The sequence below is a fragment of the Zalophus californianus genome, chromosome 5 (genome assembly GCF_009762305.2).
Source record: "Zalophus californianus isolate mZalCal1 chromosome 5, mZalCal1.pri.v2, whole genome shotgun sequence".
Taxonomy (NCBI): domain Eukaryota; kingdom Metazoa; phylum Chordata; class Mammalia; order Carnivora; family Otariidae; genus Zalophus; species Zalophus californianus.
In genome coordinates, this window is record NC_045599.1 from 28,758,453 (window position 1) to 28,772,799 (window position 14,347).

The 14,347-nt window shown below is 54.0% G+C and overlaps 1 protein-coding gene across 3 annotated transcripts; it reads right to left on the reverse strand.

Moving 5' to 3' along the window:
• Window positions 1-5,337: 5,337 nt before the first annotated feature.
• TIFAB (TIFA inhibitor) lies at window positions 5,338-13,482 on the reverse strand. Of its 3 annotated transcripts, none has more exons than XR_004820057.1 (3): window positions 13,333-13,482; window positions 10,454-11,213; window positions 5,338-7,188 (listed from the first exon to the last, which is right to left on the reverse strand). XR_004820057.1 is itself a non-coding variant. In XM_027604350.1 (2 exons), the coding sequence occupies exons 1-2, from the start codon at window positions 13,362-13,364 to the stop codon at window positions 10,640-10,642; spliced, it is 606 nt and encodes a 201-aa protein (XP_027460151.1). In that variant the 5' UTR covers window positions 13,365-13,482; the 3' UTR covers window positions 8,548-10,639. The 3 variants fall into 3 exon arrangements, 1 of the variants encoding a protein (XP_027460151.1); XR_004820056.1 differs by lacking the exon at window positions 5,338-7,188 and adding an exon at window positions 8,071-8,331 and having other exon boundaries at window positions 8,886-11,213; XM_027604350.1 differs by lacking the exon at window positions 5,338-7,188 and having other exon boundaries at window positions 8,548-11,213.
• Between the last annotated feature and the right edge of the window lie 865 nt (window positions 13,483-14,347).

Consider the following 14,347-nt stretch of genomic DNA (forward strand, 5'->3'; position numbering starts at 1 on the left):
AGGGATGATGTGGGGCCCAGAGAGATGTTTTTCCTTCCTTCTGAGGAAAGAAGGTGACCTCAAAATGCCAGGCGACCTGTACTGCCGTGAGCTCTGAGAGAGAGATCCCAGGAAAGAAGTGAGCATGACCTCTTGGCTCATACCCTCTGGCCCCTTTTGAAGCCAGGGGACTAATTCCAGGATCCCGGCACAGCAGTGCCATCGTGAACCGTGTCTGGTCACATCGGCTAGGTGGGCATTGACAGTGAGGCTCTGCCAGAGCTCGTGGGCTACCCCGCACCAGGCACGCACCGATGGAGGGGGTGGGGACAAGAGCAGGAGCCCCACACTTCCCAGCTCGGTGGATTTGGGCACTCTTCCCCTCCGTGCATCTCAGTTTCCTCATCCGTAGCAAGGGATCTTTAAGATCCTCTCAAGATTATTTTAAATGTTTAACGTTATAATTATAAACGCATTCACTTTTAAATGGCCAAACATTGTACGGTTTTCTTAGAAGGCTCACCCTGACCTCCCCAGCCCTTCTCCGTAGGCACCATAATCATCTCAAGGCATTTTCACACTGGTTTTTTGTTCCTCGGGCCCAGTGTTCTCAGGGGCTGCAACTTTCTTCATTTGGCTGTGCTGGAGCTGCCTCTGACTGTCTTGAAAGAGCTGATTATTAAACAGCTACTCTGGACAACAGTATGGAGGTTCCTCAAAAAGTTAAAAATAGAGCCAGCAATTGCACTACTAGGTATTTATCCAAAGGATACAAACACAGTGATCGGAAGGGGCACCTGCACCCCAATGTTCATAGCAGCAATGTCCACAATAGCCAAACTATGGAAAGAGCCCAGATGTCCATCGACAGATGCATGGATAAAGAAGAGGTGGTATAAATATACAACGGAATCCTACTCAGCCATCAAAAAGAATGAAATCTTAACATTTGCAGTGACGTGGATGGAACTAGAGGGTATTACGCTAAGCAAAATAAGTCAGCCAGAGAAAGACAGATACCACATGATTTCACTCATATGTATAATTTAAGAAACAAAACAGAGGGGGCGCCTGGGTGGCTCAGTCGTTAAGTGTCTGCCTTCGGCTCAGGTCATGATCCCAGGGTCCTGGGATCGAGTCCCACATCGGGGGTCCCGGCTCAGCAGGGAGCCTGCTTCTCCCTCTGACCCTCTCCCCTCTCATGCTGTTTCTCTCTCTCTCTCTCTCTCTCTCTCTCAAAAAAATAAATAAATAAAATCTTTAAAAAAGAAAAAAGAAACAAAACAGAGGAACATAGGGAAAGGGAAGGAAAAATAAAACAAGACGAAATCAGAGAGGGAGACAAACCGTAAGAGACTCCTAACTCTAGGAAACAAACAGGGTTGCTGGAGGGGAGGAGGGTGGGGGATGGGGTAACTGGGTGATGGGCATTAAGGAGGGCACATGATGGAATGAGCACTGGGTGTTACATGCAACTGATGAATCACTGACCTCTACCTCTGAAGCTAATAATACACTATGTGTTAATTCATTGAATTTAAATTAAAAAAACCAGTCATTATTAAAAATTAAATTGCATGAACTTACAGTCAAATAAATTATATTAAAAATATAGTTAAATAAATAATAAAAAATTCACTGTTTCCTAAACATTGTACCGTATCTTGCTGTATCTGTGCTCCGGAGGTATTGACAGATATTGTATCTGAGTGTGGAAATGCTACAAGACGGTGTGCTCACTGTGCATCTCTTTCCAGCTCCAGGTGCAGTGATGTCATCCTGATACCTTGAAACTGACCCTGGTGTGAGAATTTCCATCACAGAAACCAGAAATTGTCAAGCTTTACAATCAGAGCTCCCCCACCCCCCAGAGAGCTGGGGGTTAACCATTTCCCAGCACATGCCTGACATTAGAGATTGGCACAGTGAGGGCTGCAGAGCCTTTGGTGGCTTTCTCCAAGTCTTTCGGCCATGCCCAATGGAAGATTTCAACCCCCTGCATTCTCCATCAGACTTAGCTCTTCCAGCATCCCCAGGACCCTGTGTCTAGGGTATATGGCATTTCTTCATTCAGAACATTCTGGCCTCCTCCAAATACCCCTTACCATTCTTATAATGAGATCTCTCCTCAGCTTCTGTTTCCCCTGAGCTGAGCCAGAACATTCGCCCTGGTTTTGTAAAGCCTGCTGAGAATCTCCAGTGGAGGTATTGTCTATTTCTTTAACTGAGGGAGTCAAACTCACAGCTCCTAATTGTTCTGTGGGTTTCTAACCAACGCTTTCCCCAGGGTGCTTGACAGAGACCAGAGGCAGGCATGTGTGTGAGTCTGTGTGTGTGTGGCGGGGGTGGAACAGGGAAGGAGAAGTCAAACCATAGGAGGTTTCCTGACGTTTCAACTTGAAATCTGCACGGCAACCGCAGGCCCAGGGGAAGCGGAACACAAAAGTGAAAGATGGAGCCCCCTGATTATTCACTTCCCTCATTGGCCTCCAACGAGTGTCCACAGGGGACCATGTGTTCCTCAGTAATGAGGCCCAAGGCTGATTCTGGAAACCTCTGACATTAAGCATCCAGCCTGCTTGCTCCCAGTGCTCCCCGGGGCAGAGGTCCAAGTCTTGGGAGCACTGCACCTCATGCGTGTGTTTCTGGATGGTGGTGGGCTGGGCACCTGTGGTGAGCCAGGGAGATCGGACTCATCTGGAAACAGGAAAACCTATTGGCAGAGAGCAGAAGAATCAGGGGTGTGGGCCCTGCATGGCCTTGCGGGGATTTGTCCTTGCTTCCTGGGCTCAGGGTCCAATAGATACAGTGACTCCATTCACTGAGCAAACCACTCACTCTGGCCTCTTCCCCTCCTGAGTAATTAGTTGTTTAAGGTGCATTTTACCCTGTTCAACCGGCCAGTTTGTTGTGATTTGAGGTTCTTCTCAAAGCCTCATTCCTTAAAGGTCTTTTACCCCACCCGAATTCCTTCTCCCAGCTTATTTTCTTGTCGTTCAGGCAACAGACTCTTACTGAGGACGTACTGTGCACCAGGGGGCTGTTCCATCCACAGACAGGTCTGCACGCTTGTGCCTCACTCGGGGCTGTGTTGGCGGGGAGGCCCTGGCATGGCGCAGCGTGCACAGCAAGAACACGTATTCCCAGCTGAGGAAATACCTCTCGTGGTTGATACCAGGGATCACTGCCCGAAAACCCCTCTGAGTGTCCCCAGACAGGCTTGGAGCTAGGAGGGAGGTGATTCCTTTGTGGAAAGAAGCAGGAGAGGGCGCCTGGGTGGCTCAGTTGGTTAAGAGTCTGCCTTCGGCTCAGGTCATGATCCCAGGGTCCTGGGATTGAGTCCCGCATTGGGCTCCCTGCTCAGCGGGGAGTCTGCTTCTCCCTTGTCCCCTACCCCCCCACACTCGTGCTTACTCTCTCTTTCACAAAAATAAATTTAAAAAATTAAAAAAAAGAAGAAGAAGAAGAGGCTGGAGAGCTTTCCGGAGGAAGAAATATTTGGGGAGAGGTGGCAGTCAACATTAATAGCTGGCATTCATTGAGCATTCCCAAGGTGTGCATGCTGAGCTCCATTCTCCACATATGTGTGCTCCAGTCTCCACGGAGGGGAGGGAGGCGCGGAGAGCGTTCCCATTTCGTACCTGAGGATCAGTGGCTTGGGGGATGATGCGAGTTTTAGAGTCAGTACCTGGAGGGCAGTGGGGATTTGGCCCCTCCTCTGCTGCCCTGCCTCTGGGATGGGAAGAGAGGGGGTTTCAAAGCAGGCACCCCTGGAGGATCGTCTGGGCTAGGCCAGGACGGCTGCACCCAGCTCTTCTCTGGACCTCACTGGACGGTTCCTGTCCTCTCGCGTCCCCTCTTTCCTTTCTTACTGACGCCAAAGGTTATGTGGTTGGGGTGACCTATGGGAGGGTGATCTGTGTTTCCCTTTTGCCTCCAGGAGGCCCCCAGGCAGTGGAGCGGAGCCCTCCATGCTGGGCCCCCTTTTGTCTCCCTTTCTGGTGGCCCAGGGCTGAGGCGGGGGCTCAGGCACATTGCAGTGGGCATAGTCCCTGAGCTGGCCTTGACTGTTGGCCCTCAGGCCCGTCTCTCTCTCTTCTCTCCCCTGCTTTGTACTGCAGGGGGTCCACCCCTCGGGGTGCATTCCCCAGGCTTGCTCGTCAGCTTCCTTCTGCTGCATTCAGCCCACGGGGGGTGGGCAAGGGGAGAAGCCAGGATATTTCACCCTCTCTCTCAGCATCTCGCCTTGGGGGGAGGGGGGCAGTCTCTAGCAGCAGGTGTATCTCCTCTTTGGCTCCAGCCCCCTCCGGATGCCCTCTGCCTCTGAGGTCCCAGCTTCTGCAGAGAAAATTCACAGTCGTTCTAGCTCTATGCCGGGCAGCGTCTGCTCTGGATTGCTCTCGGTTGCCTCTGGAGCCCCCAGAGTGGGAGTGAGCCGTGGTAGCAACTCCTGGCTTTGGCTGATTTCTGAGATACATCGCCTGTGTACTTCATTCCCTGAGTTACATTTTTAAAATACATAGAGTGGTTTTTGTTTTCTTGACTGGATCCTGAAACGCACCCTCTTCTACCCCCACCCTCCTTCCCCCAAGCAAGGTGACCTAATAGGATCCATCTTCTTAACCCATGTGCAGCAAGCTGTGGATGAACGGAAGAATAATATCATGGCGTCCTGATCCCTCAGAGAAGCAATTATGGAAACCCCATGGCTGGCTGCCTGACCAAGCTCTCCCTTGGAAGGCCCTTGTCTCTGCTTTATTGTGATGATTCCCCACCCCCCTGCCCCCTGCCTCTGCATCTTTAAAGGCAGGCGAGGCAGATGTCTCAGCTGGGGCTCCTTCCAGCAGTTAGAATGCTTGGCTTAGAGCCTGGGCGTCATGATGGTTTTGCTCGGTACCTGTTCTGTGTAATTTCTGTGTTAGGTAACACAGAGGATCAGAGAAACAACAGAGGAGGACAGAAAGCCCCCTTCAGAATTCCAGGCCCCGTGAGTCTTTCCCTCCTTCCAGGACTGTGATTTGATCTTTATTCAAATCTGCCCTTTCTCGGGCTCCTTCCTGGTTCCCAAAGGTCTGGAGCCGGGCACGGTGGTGAGATGGAGGCTACCTGTCCCTGGAAAGAAGAGGCAGAAAATAGTAGGAGCTCGGGGAGAACAGGCATCATCGGAGGAGTGCACATTTTTGTGGAACAAACCCCATGCCAAACGGCACTTAGAAGCCTTTTCAGCTCACGTGCTTCAAGAGGAAAATAATTAAACTCTTCTGTCGGGGATCACCTGGCTTCCCACATCCCTTCACTTAGGATGTTTTGTTCCCACTGGAGCATGTGATTGGAAAACAAAGGTAAATGAGAGCAATTTATTCCCGGATCATTTTTTCCCCCAGCAGGATTAAAGCTGCCTCAGTCATAAAGAGTTTACAAACTCTAAAAGAAAAATAATAACTTCCCTTCTCGCGGCCCGGTCATGGGGAGGTAATGCATGTTTCCAATCAGCTGAGAATGTAACTCAAATGGTAGGTTTTAGTTCACTTTAATCCGCCCGTGAGTTCATGTTCAAGGTAAAAGGGATCACAGCCCTGCAACGTGAATAGAGTTCATTAACTTGGCATCTCCTCTTAGAGGCAGAGCAGCTGGGTCTGTTTGCTGCCCTCCCGAAGCGTTGCCCGGGTCCGGGCCTCGTGTGCTGGCCAACGACCTGAGCACAAGGATGTGGGCAGGGCTGCCCCAGCGACAGAGAGCTAGAGGGTCCGGTATGGGGACCAGCTGACCTGACAGCAACATCAGCACCACCAGCTGTCAGGGGCTGGAAGCTGAGCGGGGAGAACGGAGCTCTCACAGTAGGTACAGGGGGAGGCAGGTCTCCCCTGCACAGCCCAGGGTGGGGGTGGCGAGGAACCGTCCACACTGCATGGGCCTTACTTGCTTCTGCACATGTCTTTGCTGACAGCAGCCTGGCCGCTCGGTGGGCTGTTAGGCAGAGTCCACTCCCCGCTCTGTTAGAACCCTGTCTCAGCTCTACTTAGTCACAGGCAGACCTTGAGCCAGGCCCTCACTACGTCTTGCTTTATACACTGATGAAGTGACTGTCCATTTGAGGGGAAAGGGAAATGTTTCCTTTATTGGTCTCCTGTGAAACCTTTAATGCCACTCTCTCTACAACGAAACCTACTCCTTCAGAGTAGACATCACCCTCTCCAGTCCTTTCTTTGAAAATGCGGATGCCTCCCGTAGTGTGACCTCTTAGCTTTCTGTACCACAGGGAATCTCTTGATGGGAGAGCTCTGGTCTGTGCAGGTGGGGTGTTGGCTTAGGGAGACAGTGTGTTCCTAGCGTGGGGCGGTGGGGGGGGGGGGCTATGTGGAGGTTGGCCTCCACTGTACGGGGGTGGAGCAGAGGGGTCAAACCACATCCCATGGAAATGTGGTGAGCGTCAGGGGCCCCGACTCACTCCTGCCAGCCCAACTCGTGACTGCTCAAGCTTGGAGCCCCTCCCAGGGCCTCCTGGGGGGCGTCTCTGTGCTTCTGCTTAGGGCAGGAAGTGCTGCCTGAGAGCTATCCTCAGTGACTTGGGGACCTGTCAGATCTGTCAACCTCCCGCAGCTGTCGCACAGAATTCCCAAAACCCACAGTTCTGGTTGGTTTGGGCTGCAGAGGGTCAAGCACCGGGGAGAAGCACCAGCTGCGTTCTGCCCCAGCTAGAGGTTCGGGGCTCTCCCCACCGGGGCCTAGAGCAGGCAGAGACTTACTCTCTGCCCACGGCTTCGGGGCCTTGCTGCCCCAGCTGGCCGGCCCATCTCTTGTCCCATCACTATTAAGCCTCGGCCATGCCCTCGCCTGCCTGGCTCATGACCGCTTCCTTGCCCATCCGTCTGTCCAGCCGTTCTCTGGCCAGCTCCCTGAGGGCCACCAGGAACACAACGGCAGACAACCCGTGGTCCTCATCTCTGTGGAGCCCGGAGTCTCACAGGGCTCGTCGACAAAAACGATGGCTACAGCATTCTGATGTCCACGTGGAACTGCCGGTGCCCAGCTGTGGCCTCCCTTGCTCTAGGCCACAGCCAGGACTGTGCTGTCTAATGTGTCTGCCATCACAGCCTCACGGTGCTTGCTCGTGCCTCAGAGCCCTGCATATTTACGGGGCGTCCTCGGGTCTCCCTCAAAACGGGGCTCAAGGGGCTGCAGTGTCTCACAGACAGGTTGGGAAGACTCCTGTTTTGGAAAAGCAGAGGATCAGGAGGGTTAAAATGCCTGAAAGGGCACAGGGGATGATTTTCTAGGTTTCCAGACGTGGTCTCAGAGAATTGTAGTGCTCTGGGGGATGCCTGAGTGTAATTGATGTAGCTCTTTGTAGCGGATGTGTATGTGTGTGTGAGCTGAGACTCTGGGCCTACCTGCATTCGATTCAGTCCTTTGAACTGGACAATGAAAGCTAACTCGACAATCGAGCACTTACTATGTGCCAGGCGCTGCCCTAGGTGCTTTATATACGGTGCTTCATTTTACCACCACGGCCAGCCCTTACCTTCCCTGGTTTCCAGAAGAAACTGAGGAGCAGGGAAATTCAGTCCCTCTTTCAAGATCACAGAACTAGTGCACGGTAGAGCAGGAATTCCAACCCAGGCCCCGGCCGGGAGGCACCCCAGCAGGCGCAAATGGCTTGTGTCAGTGCGGGCGTGCACACGCACCCCCTCACCAGCGTGCACTGCCCCGCACGCGTGGGAGCTAGAGAAAGCTTTCACTGCTGGCAAGGTCTCTGCGACCTGCTCAAGCTGTCTCTGCAGGCCAAGGAAAGGGGTATCAGGTGTGAAAATGGGAGTGGGTACAGGGACCTGGTGATTTGAGCGGTTCTCTACTTCAAGAAAAATGGAATCTAGCCTGGAGCAGAGCTTTGCTGCTGGTGCGAGGCAAGCAGGGAGGTTTGCAAGGAGAGTTTGTGAATCAACAGAGTCTGAAACAAGCGGGATGTGTCTTGGCTCCCTCCCACCCTGTCTCTGGCTCACGTCCTTCAGCCTGCCCTGCACTTCATCCTGTGGTCCCGGAGGGATGCCGGGACGCCTGACTCTGAATCTTAGACTCCTCATTGGGAGGCAGCCTGTCTCTTCTCAGAGACCCCCAGCTGGGAGGGGTTGCTGCTGCTTCCTGGAGGGGAGAGGACCCCTCCCAATGGCAGTGGGGGAGTTGCCCCCTGGGACTCCAGGGTGCATGGCCCCAGCCAGCTTCCTCTCTTCTGCCTTCGAAGATCAGGTGCAGTGTCCAGGCTGTGGGTTCCCAGTTCTGTAAGTGTACTGCTGCTCCCTAGCCGAGTTGGGGGAACATCTTGGTCTCTGGAGGGATCATCGCTACACTGAGGATCTGTGTGTGAAATATAAAGGCGGTTCCAAAACAGTGGGACACACAGGGTGTCTCCCATCCTACAAACTCTGAATACTGGGCCTTCTGGTGTAAGCAACAGGTGAAAGCCCCCTCCTGACTGCCCACCGGGTCTCTGGCAAAGACAAAACCCTTTATCAGGTGATCACAGAATGCAGGTGCGCTCTTGGGCTCTGCAGCCGGTCTGCCAGGCTTCCAACCTCCTCTAGCTCTATATATGCATCCCAGGTGAGCCCTTGGATATAGACCTATTATGTTCCCTCTCTTAGGTCTCACCATGGTAGGTATCTAACACGTACTGAGTGCCTACTGTGTGACAGATGTTTCCCTACAAGATTTACACGTGCCCCCTCCTAAGACCGTATAACATCCCTGGTGGATGGGTACTATTATCTTACCCACTTTTCAGCGGGACAAATGGAGACAAGAGAAGGCTAAGTCACTTGCCCAAGATCACACAGCTAGTGAGTGACATGATTTTGGGCAAGATACCCTTTCTAAGTCTTGATTTCCTCGTCGATACAATGTGCTAATACCATGATCTATCCGGGTGTTTTGAGGATTCAGCTGAGCAAGGCACACGGCACCTGGCAAAGCACTGCGCACACAGTATGCACTCAGCAGACATGGCCACTTAATGGTACAGCGAATGCTAACCCCAGCTGGAAGACAGAAAACACATTTACGGCACCAGTAACAGTGGTGATCAAATAATGAAGTGATTAACTCCTCCACAGGTGTCTTTCATGAGCCCACATAAGTTCTCTGAGGGCAGGGACTTTGCCTGCCTAGTTCACTGTGGGTTCCTGGGGCTTTGCCTCACATCTGGTGAAAGTTTGTTGAATGACTGAGTGAAGGACTGCTTGGGGGCCCCGAGGGGCCATTCATTGTATTGGACAGCCCCCTCTCTTTGCAGCCCTTGCCCTCCTGTGCCTTGTGGCTATAATCTCAGTGTCCTTGCCTTATTCCCTATTAGAAGGGAAGTTTCCCCAGCCAGAACAGGCCTGGGTTCTGCGCACTATCTTCCCCGGGAAGAATTGGCAGTGCAGCTGAATCTCGTTGTAGCCTGCCTGGGGTGCAAAAGGGTTTTTCTTCTCGGGTGGGAAGTAGAGAGTGTCGAAAGCCTTGTTGGACGTGGTAAGAGGCCTGAGGCTGTGAGCCGGCTGGTTGGCAACACCATGGCCTCATATCCTGGAGCAGGCTCTAGGATGATGACGACCACCTGAGTTTGTAGGCCCCTCCCTTCTTTACACAGGTGAACGCTGTTTCTAAACGACACTTCCAACCCCCACTGCCACTAGGATGACATGGAGAGTGGGGGCTGTGCTCAGCTCCCCTGTTCACTGAGAAAGCTGTCCCATCCTTGGCCCACAGGACTCACTAGTTGTCCCTTAGTTTTGGAGGACTACCCCACCCCCATTGGTCTATGACCCACTTTGAGTAAAATAACGGCTGAGCTAAATTCTACCACAACCTCCCTCCTCACCCTCTCATAGAATTAGTCCTGAAAGAGCCCATTGCTCTGGGCAGCTACCTTTCCCTGAAGACCTGGCCCTCTGATCAGCCAAGGCTTTGATCCAGAAATGATAGTGAGGGAACTCAAGGATGACCGGGTCAATGGATTTCCAGGCAGGCCCAGCCCCCAGCTCCCCAGCCCCAGGAAACCCTGAGCTCTGCCCACATCCTTTCCAGAAATGTGAGCCCCCACCTTTCCAATTTCCTCTTACACCTCTTCTCTATTTCCCCACCCCCGCCTCTGTGTGACAACGTGGTACGCATGCAGCCCGTCTGGGGATCGGGGAATCCTATTGGGTATGCCAGCTTAATGAAATACTTGCAGTTTATTAAATACAGGCTTCCCTAAGCCCGGAGTGCCTGTGGGTATTTGAAAGGCCAGGGTAACCCCGAGCTACCACAAACGTAATTGTTACATGTGTCCACGCATTCCTGGTGCAAACCTCAAACTCCAGCTCTTAAGCAGCACGCGAAATTAGCAACATAAAGTAACTCCTAGGCAGACAAGAGGAGGGAAATGTGGGGAAAGGCTGGAGAGAGGCTCTCAGAACCTCTCAGGGCCTCTAAAAGTATATGAAGTTCCCATTACCTTGCATAGCTGTAACCGTGGAGGGCGCTCCCCCACCCCAGGCTGTTCGTGTTTGCAGGATCAGTTCATTATTACCAAGCAGGTCTTGCTTGTTAACCTCGCGTGGGGTCGCTCCAAGAGTTCAAGTCCTCTTATGGGTGAGGCTTGCTCTGGGCAGCCGGTGGGGCTAGCACTGTCTGAGGTCTTCTAGAGCTGTGTTTCTGCTCCTCCTCCAGGGCTTGGCAGGGAAGGGCCATGGAGAAGCCCCAGGTGACCTGGAGCCCAATGCCCTGAACTTGGGGGAGGCTGCTCCTGGGAGGTACTCTCCCATTCGTCAGTCTCCTCAGCCTGGGGCCTGTGAATCAGGGGCGAGGGGCTGAGATGGAAGCAGCAGACAAAAGCCTCCAGGGAGGTGCCTCCCTCTATGCGGACCACCATCTGGATGCCGGAGAAGGCGACCCTGTTGACCATGCTCAGGGGAACCTGCTCCAGGAACCTCAGAGTCAGTCCGTTGACCCACACACAGCCCTTGCGGCTCAGGGCCTTCAGGCAGAAGGTCAGCAGAGCGCTGCCCTTCTCCCGGTAGGGCTCCAGCGACAGGTGTCTGCGGGAGAGGCAGGGGAGCTGTAGCCGGAGGTGGGCATCTAGGCTGCGCCCCACCAGAAGCGGGCTGGTGTCATGCTGCCACCGTGCTGGGACATTGGCAAAGATGTCCGGGTCCTGTGCGGGGTGATGCAGGCTCACATGCAGGACCGTGAGGGCCCTCTCAGTGGACAGGAGCCTGGGAAAGATGGAGCACAGACAGAAAAATGGGTTTGGAGCCTAGACATGCTTGCCCAGCTCAGGGATGCTGAACCACCTCCAGCCAAACAGAGCAGAGCACCGAGTGTGGGTATGGTCATTCTGTCCAAGTCAGGATGGTGCCAAGGCTCCAGCCTTGTGGAAGGTCAGCCCCGCTGGGTCTAGCCTCAGCTTCATCTCTAGCACGCTCTGTGAGTAGGACTTAACCACTCATCCACTCTGAGCTTTAGCTTTCTTTTCTGTAATATAAGAATGCCTGTCCTTGTCTTTGCAAGGTATAAGGCCTACCAGCTTGCATGTTGTGGTTTTGGTGGCCTACTGTCATTTGGAGACAATCTGGCCCTGTTTCCCGGGAAGGGAAGGACAGGCAGATAGGATACACCTTCCTTGTATCCAATAGTCACACAAAAAACCCTTGCTGAGCCCTTGCCTGAGCCAGGCACTGATCAGCTGCTGGGAATGAGCAGAGGCAACAGGAGAAGAAGCTGCTGACCTCCAGAACGCCCAGGTGGTGGAGGAGACAGAGGCTTCTAGCAGCAGGAATTGTGGACAGACACAGAATCAGGAAGCCCAGCTGGCTCCTGGGGGCCCAGAAAGGCTGCCTGGAGACCCAGAGAAAGAATAAAAACAGCTAGCATGTTCCAAGTGGGCCTGGCACCACGCCAAGTGCACTTTGGGCATGAATGTCTCACTATATGGGCAGAAGGCAGATCCTGAGGAAGAAGGTGGAGGGTGCTGGGAGATCTCACTCAAGAAGCAACAGGGGCTCTGCAGAGGCCAAGTAACAAGGCTGCCATGGTGAGAAAGGCACATGTCCTTTGTCCCAGCCACTCCACCTCTGGTAATTTGTCCTTTAGAATCTTACTGGCACATGCAGTAAGGCTGCTTACAACAGTCGGCTTTGCTCCCGCGTGGATTGGAGGAATATAAACTCTCTGGCACATCCACCAACCCCATATGGTGAGGAACCTGCCACCGCCTTCAGTGGGAAGCAAGGGATGAGTGGGTTTGAGTGACTAATCCTATACATTCCCGGCACCAGGCTTTGGCTTACAGTATTTTCTCTGCTGAGAAGGCATCTTCCGTCCCAAACTCTGCCCAAATACCGCTCATCTTTAAAGACCCATTTCAAATGTGGCCTCTCCTATGAAGCTCTTTTCCTCTCTCTGCCCCTCTCTGGACACCCCCATTCAGCACAGCTTCTCATAACACACCAGAGTCACCTGAGTCCTTGTCCCGTCTTCCCTGAGCTCTGCTCCTCCTGCTGTCTCTGAGGGCCCCCGGGGGCAGGCTGGGGTCTGAGCGGCTGCTCTGTGTCCCATTGCCCCGTGCTCACCGGGCCCGGCCACAACATCTGTCTGGGGGCACATTTGCCAAATGGCTAAATGAGGAGATGCTCACACACACATGAAAATCCTGTGAGATCAGGTTTTGGTATACTGCAAATGAGAGCCTGGTCCTTATGGGCTGTGGGACTGGAAGCCTGTCACAGGTAGTCTGAGTCCCAGACCCTCGGCCCCTTCTACCTTCTGGCTGAAGTCGGCAAATGGTGAGGACCTTCCACTCGGATACTGAGGGCCGGGCCCCTCAGGACCCTCCCTCTCCCTAAAGCGCGGACATACACGTGTCTCCGTCCACATCCCAAGCCCCAGCCTGCAGGAAACCTCCTCCTGAAGTACGAAAGGTAAGCTGGGCCCAGGACTGCCAAGCTGGGTGTCCAAGTCCTCGGGCCTGGCCAGAAATTCGGAGTTCACTTCTGGGACTCGATCCCACGGCGCAAGGATCCTGAGAGAATCCCGCAGAAATTAGGCCTCACCACTGCTCGGGAGACGTTACTCCTCCGCTCCGCTTAGCACTCCAGAGCTGACAGAAATCCCCGGCCAGGGCAGAGCCCCTGACGAGGCCCTCACGCTGTCTCCAGGACTGCCCAGGTTTTCTGGGGAAGCAGAAAGCAGCCCTCCCGGTGCCGTCTCTGGGGTGGGACTGTAGGAAGACACTCAGAGAGGCGCCTGGCGAGGAGCCAGCAGGGGCCCTGCTCCCTGCCCCACCAGGCCCTCTCCCCTGGCTGTGTGGCTCCAGTCCCCCTGACCTTCACCTACCTTTCTGCCAGGGGCCCATCTGCGTGTGACATTGCAGCTGTGAGCTCTCAGGAGCATGTGGGTGTGAGCAGTGTGGGCCTGGGGTTGGCAGTTACAGCTGCAGTCCAGGGGTGTGACGCGCCACGTCATTCATCTGTGTCGCTGCTTTCTTCCTTTTTGCCTTCAGAAAAGAAAATGGAAATGTAATTTCCCACTGCAGAAGTGCAACCCCAGTGCGGAGAGGTTGAGAAACCCCAGCCTGGGATCCTTGCTAGCAGAGGCCCCTGAGAGGTGCGGTTTCCCACGGGGTTTCAGCACTGCCTGTGTCCGTGGCCTGTCCTCAGGGACCTGGAGAGCTGTATCCAGTCCTGGTAGCTGGTAGAGTTCCTCTTCTCTGCTGCCAGTTGGATGAGGGCGAAGGCATCCCAGGTCTCTTAGAGAGGAGAGGCTTTTTGAATAGAGGGTCAATGAGGGGAACCCCCCCCTACGTGGGTGACTGTGAAGAGAGCATTATGGCTGGACTGGGAGTGACCAAGGGAGCTGTGGGCAACAGAGCCATGCACGGAGTGTCGTGGAAGGGCAGGGCCTCAGGGGGCGGGGGGTAACGGCTGCTCACGGTGGGCAGTCTGTTTTGGAGGAGAGCAGAAAAGCCATCTTTTTTGCCCACCCCCTCCTGGGCTCTGCTGGCCTTCCGAGGCAGCCTGGAAGAGACCACGATGGATGCTGGTCCAGCACTGTGGACCCTGGCCATCCTGAAAGTGACCCAGTGTCACCACGGTGCTAACCCTGCACGTGGCCCACATCTTCACAGTCCACCAGTGTATTCATACAGCCTTCACTGTACCCACCAAGCCGGCAGGAGACATGTGCCCATCTTATACAGGCGACACTTGAGGCCCTAAGAGGGGCAGTCCCTGGCCCGAGGCCCCGGAACAAAATCAGCTTATAATCCTTTCCCCTTTTCCCGTCAAACCCAGGCTATCCTGGGGACTCTTGGAGGGCATGTAGGTGGGTGGTGCAGTGCGCAGGTACCCCC

Excerpts from the sequence above, each read along its gene's own strand:
- TIFAB (XM_027604350.1), bottom strand. The coding sequence starts at position 13,364 with ATGTCACACGCAGATGGGCCCCTGGCAGAAAG. Across the intron at positions 11,214-13,332 it reads GATGGGCCCCTGGCAGAAAG|GCTCCTGTCCACTGAGAGGG; the intron begins GTAGGTGAAGGT and ends CATCTTTCCCAG.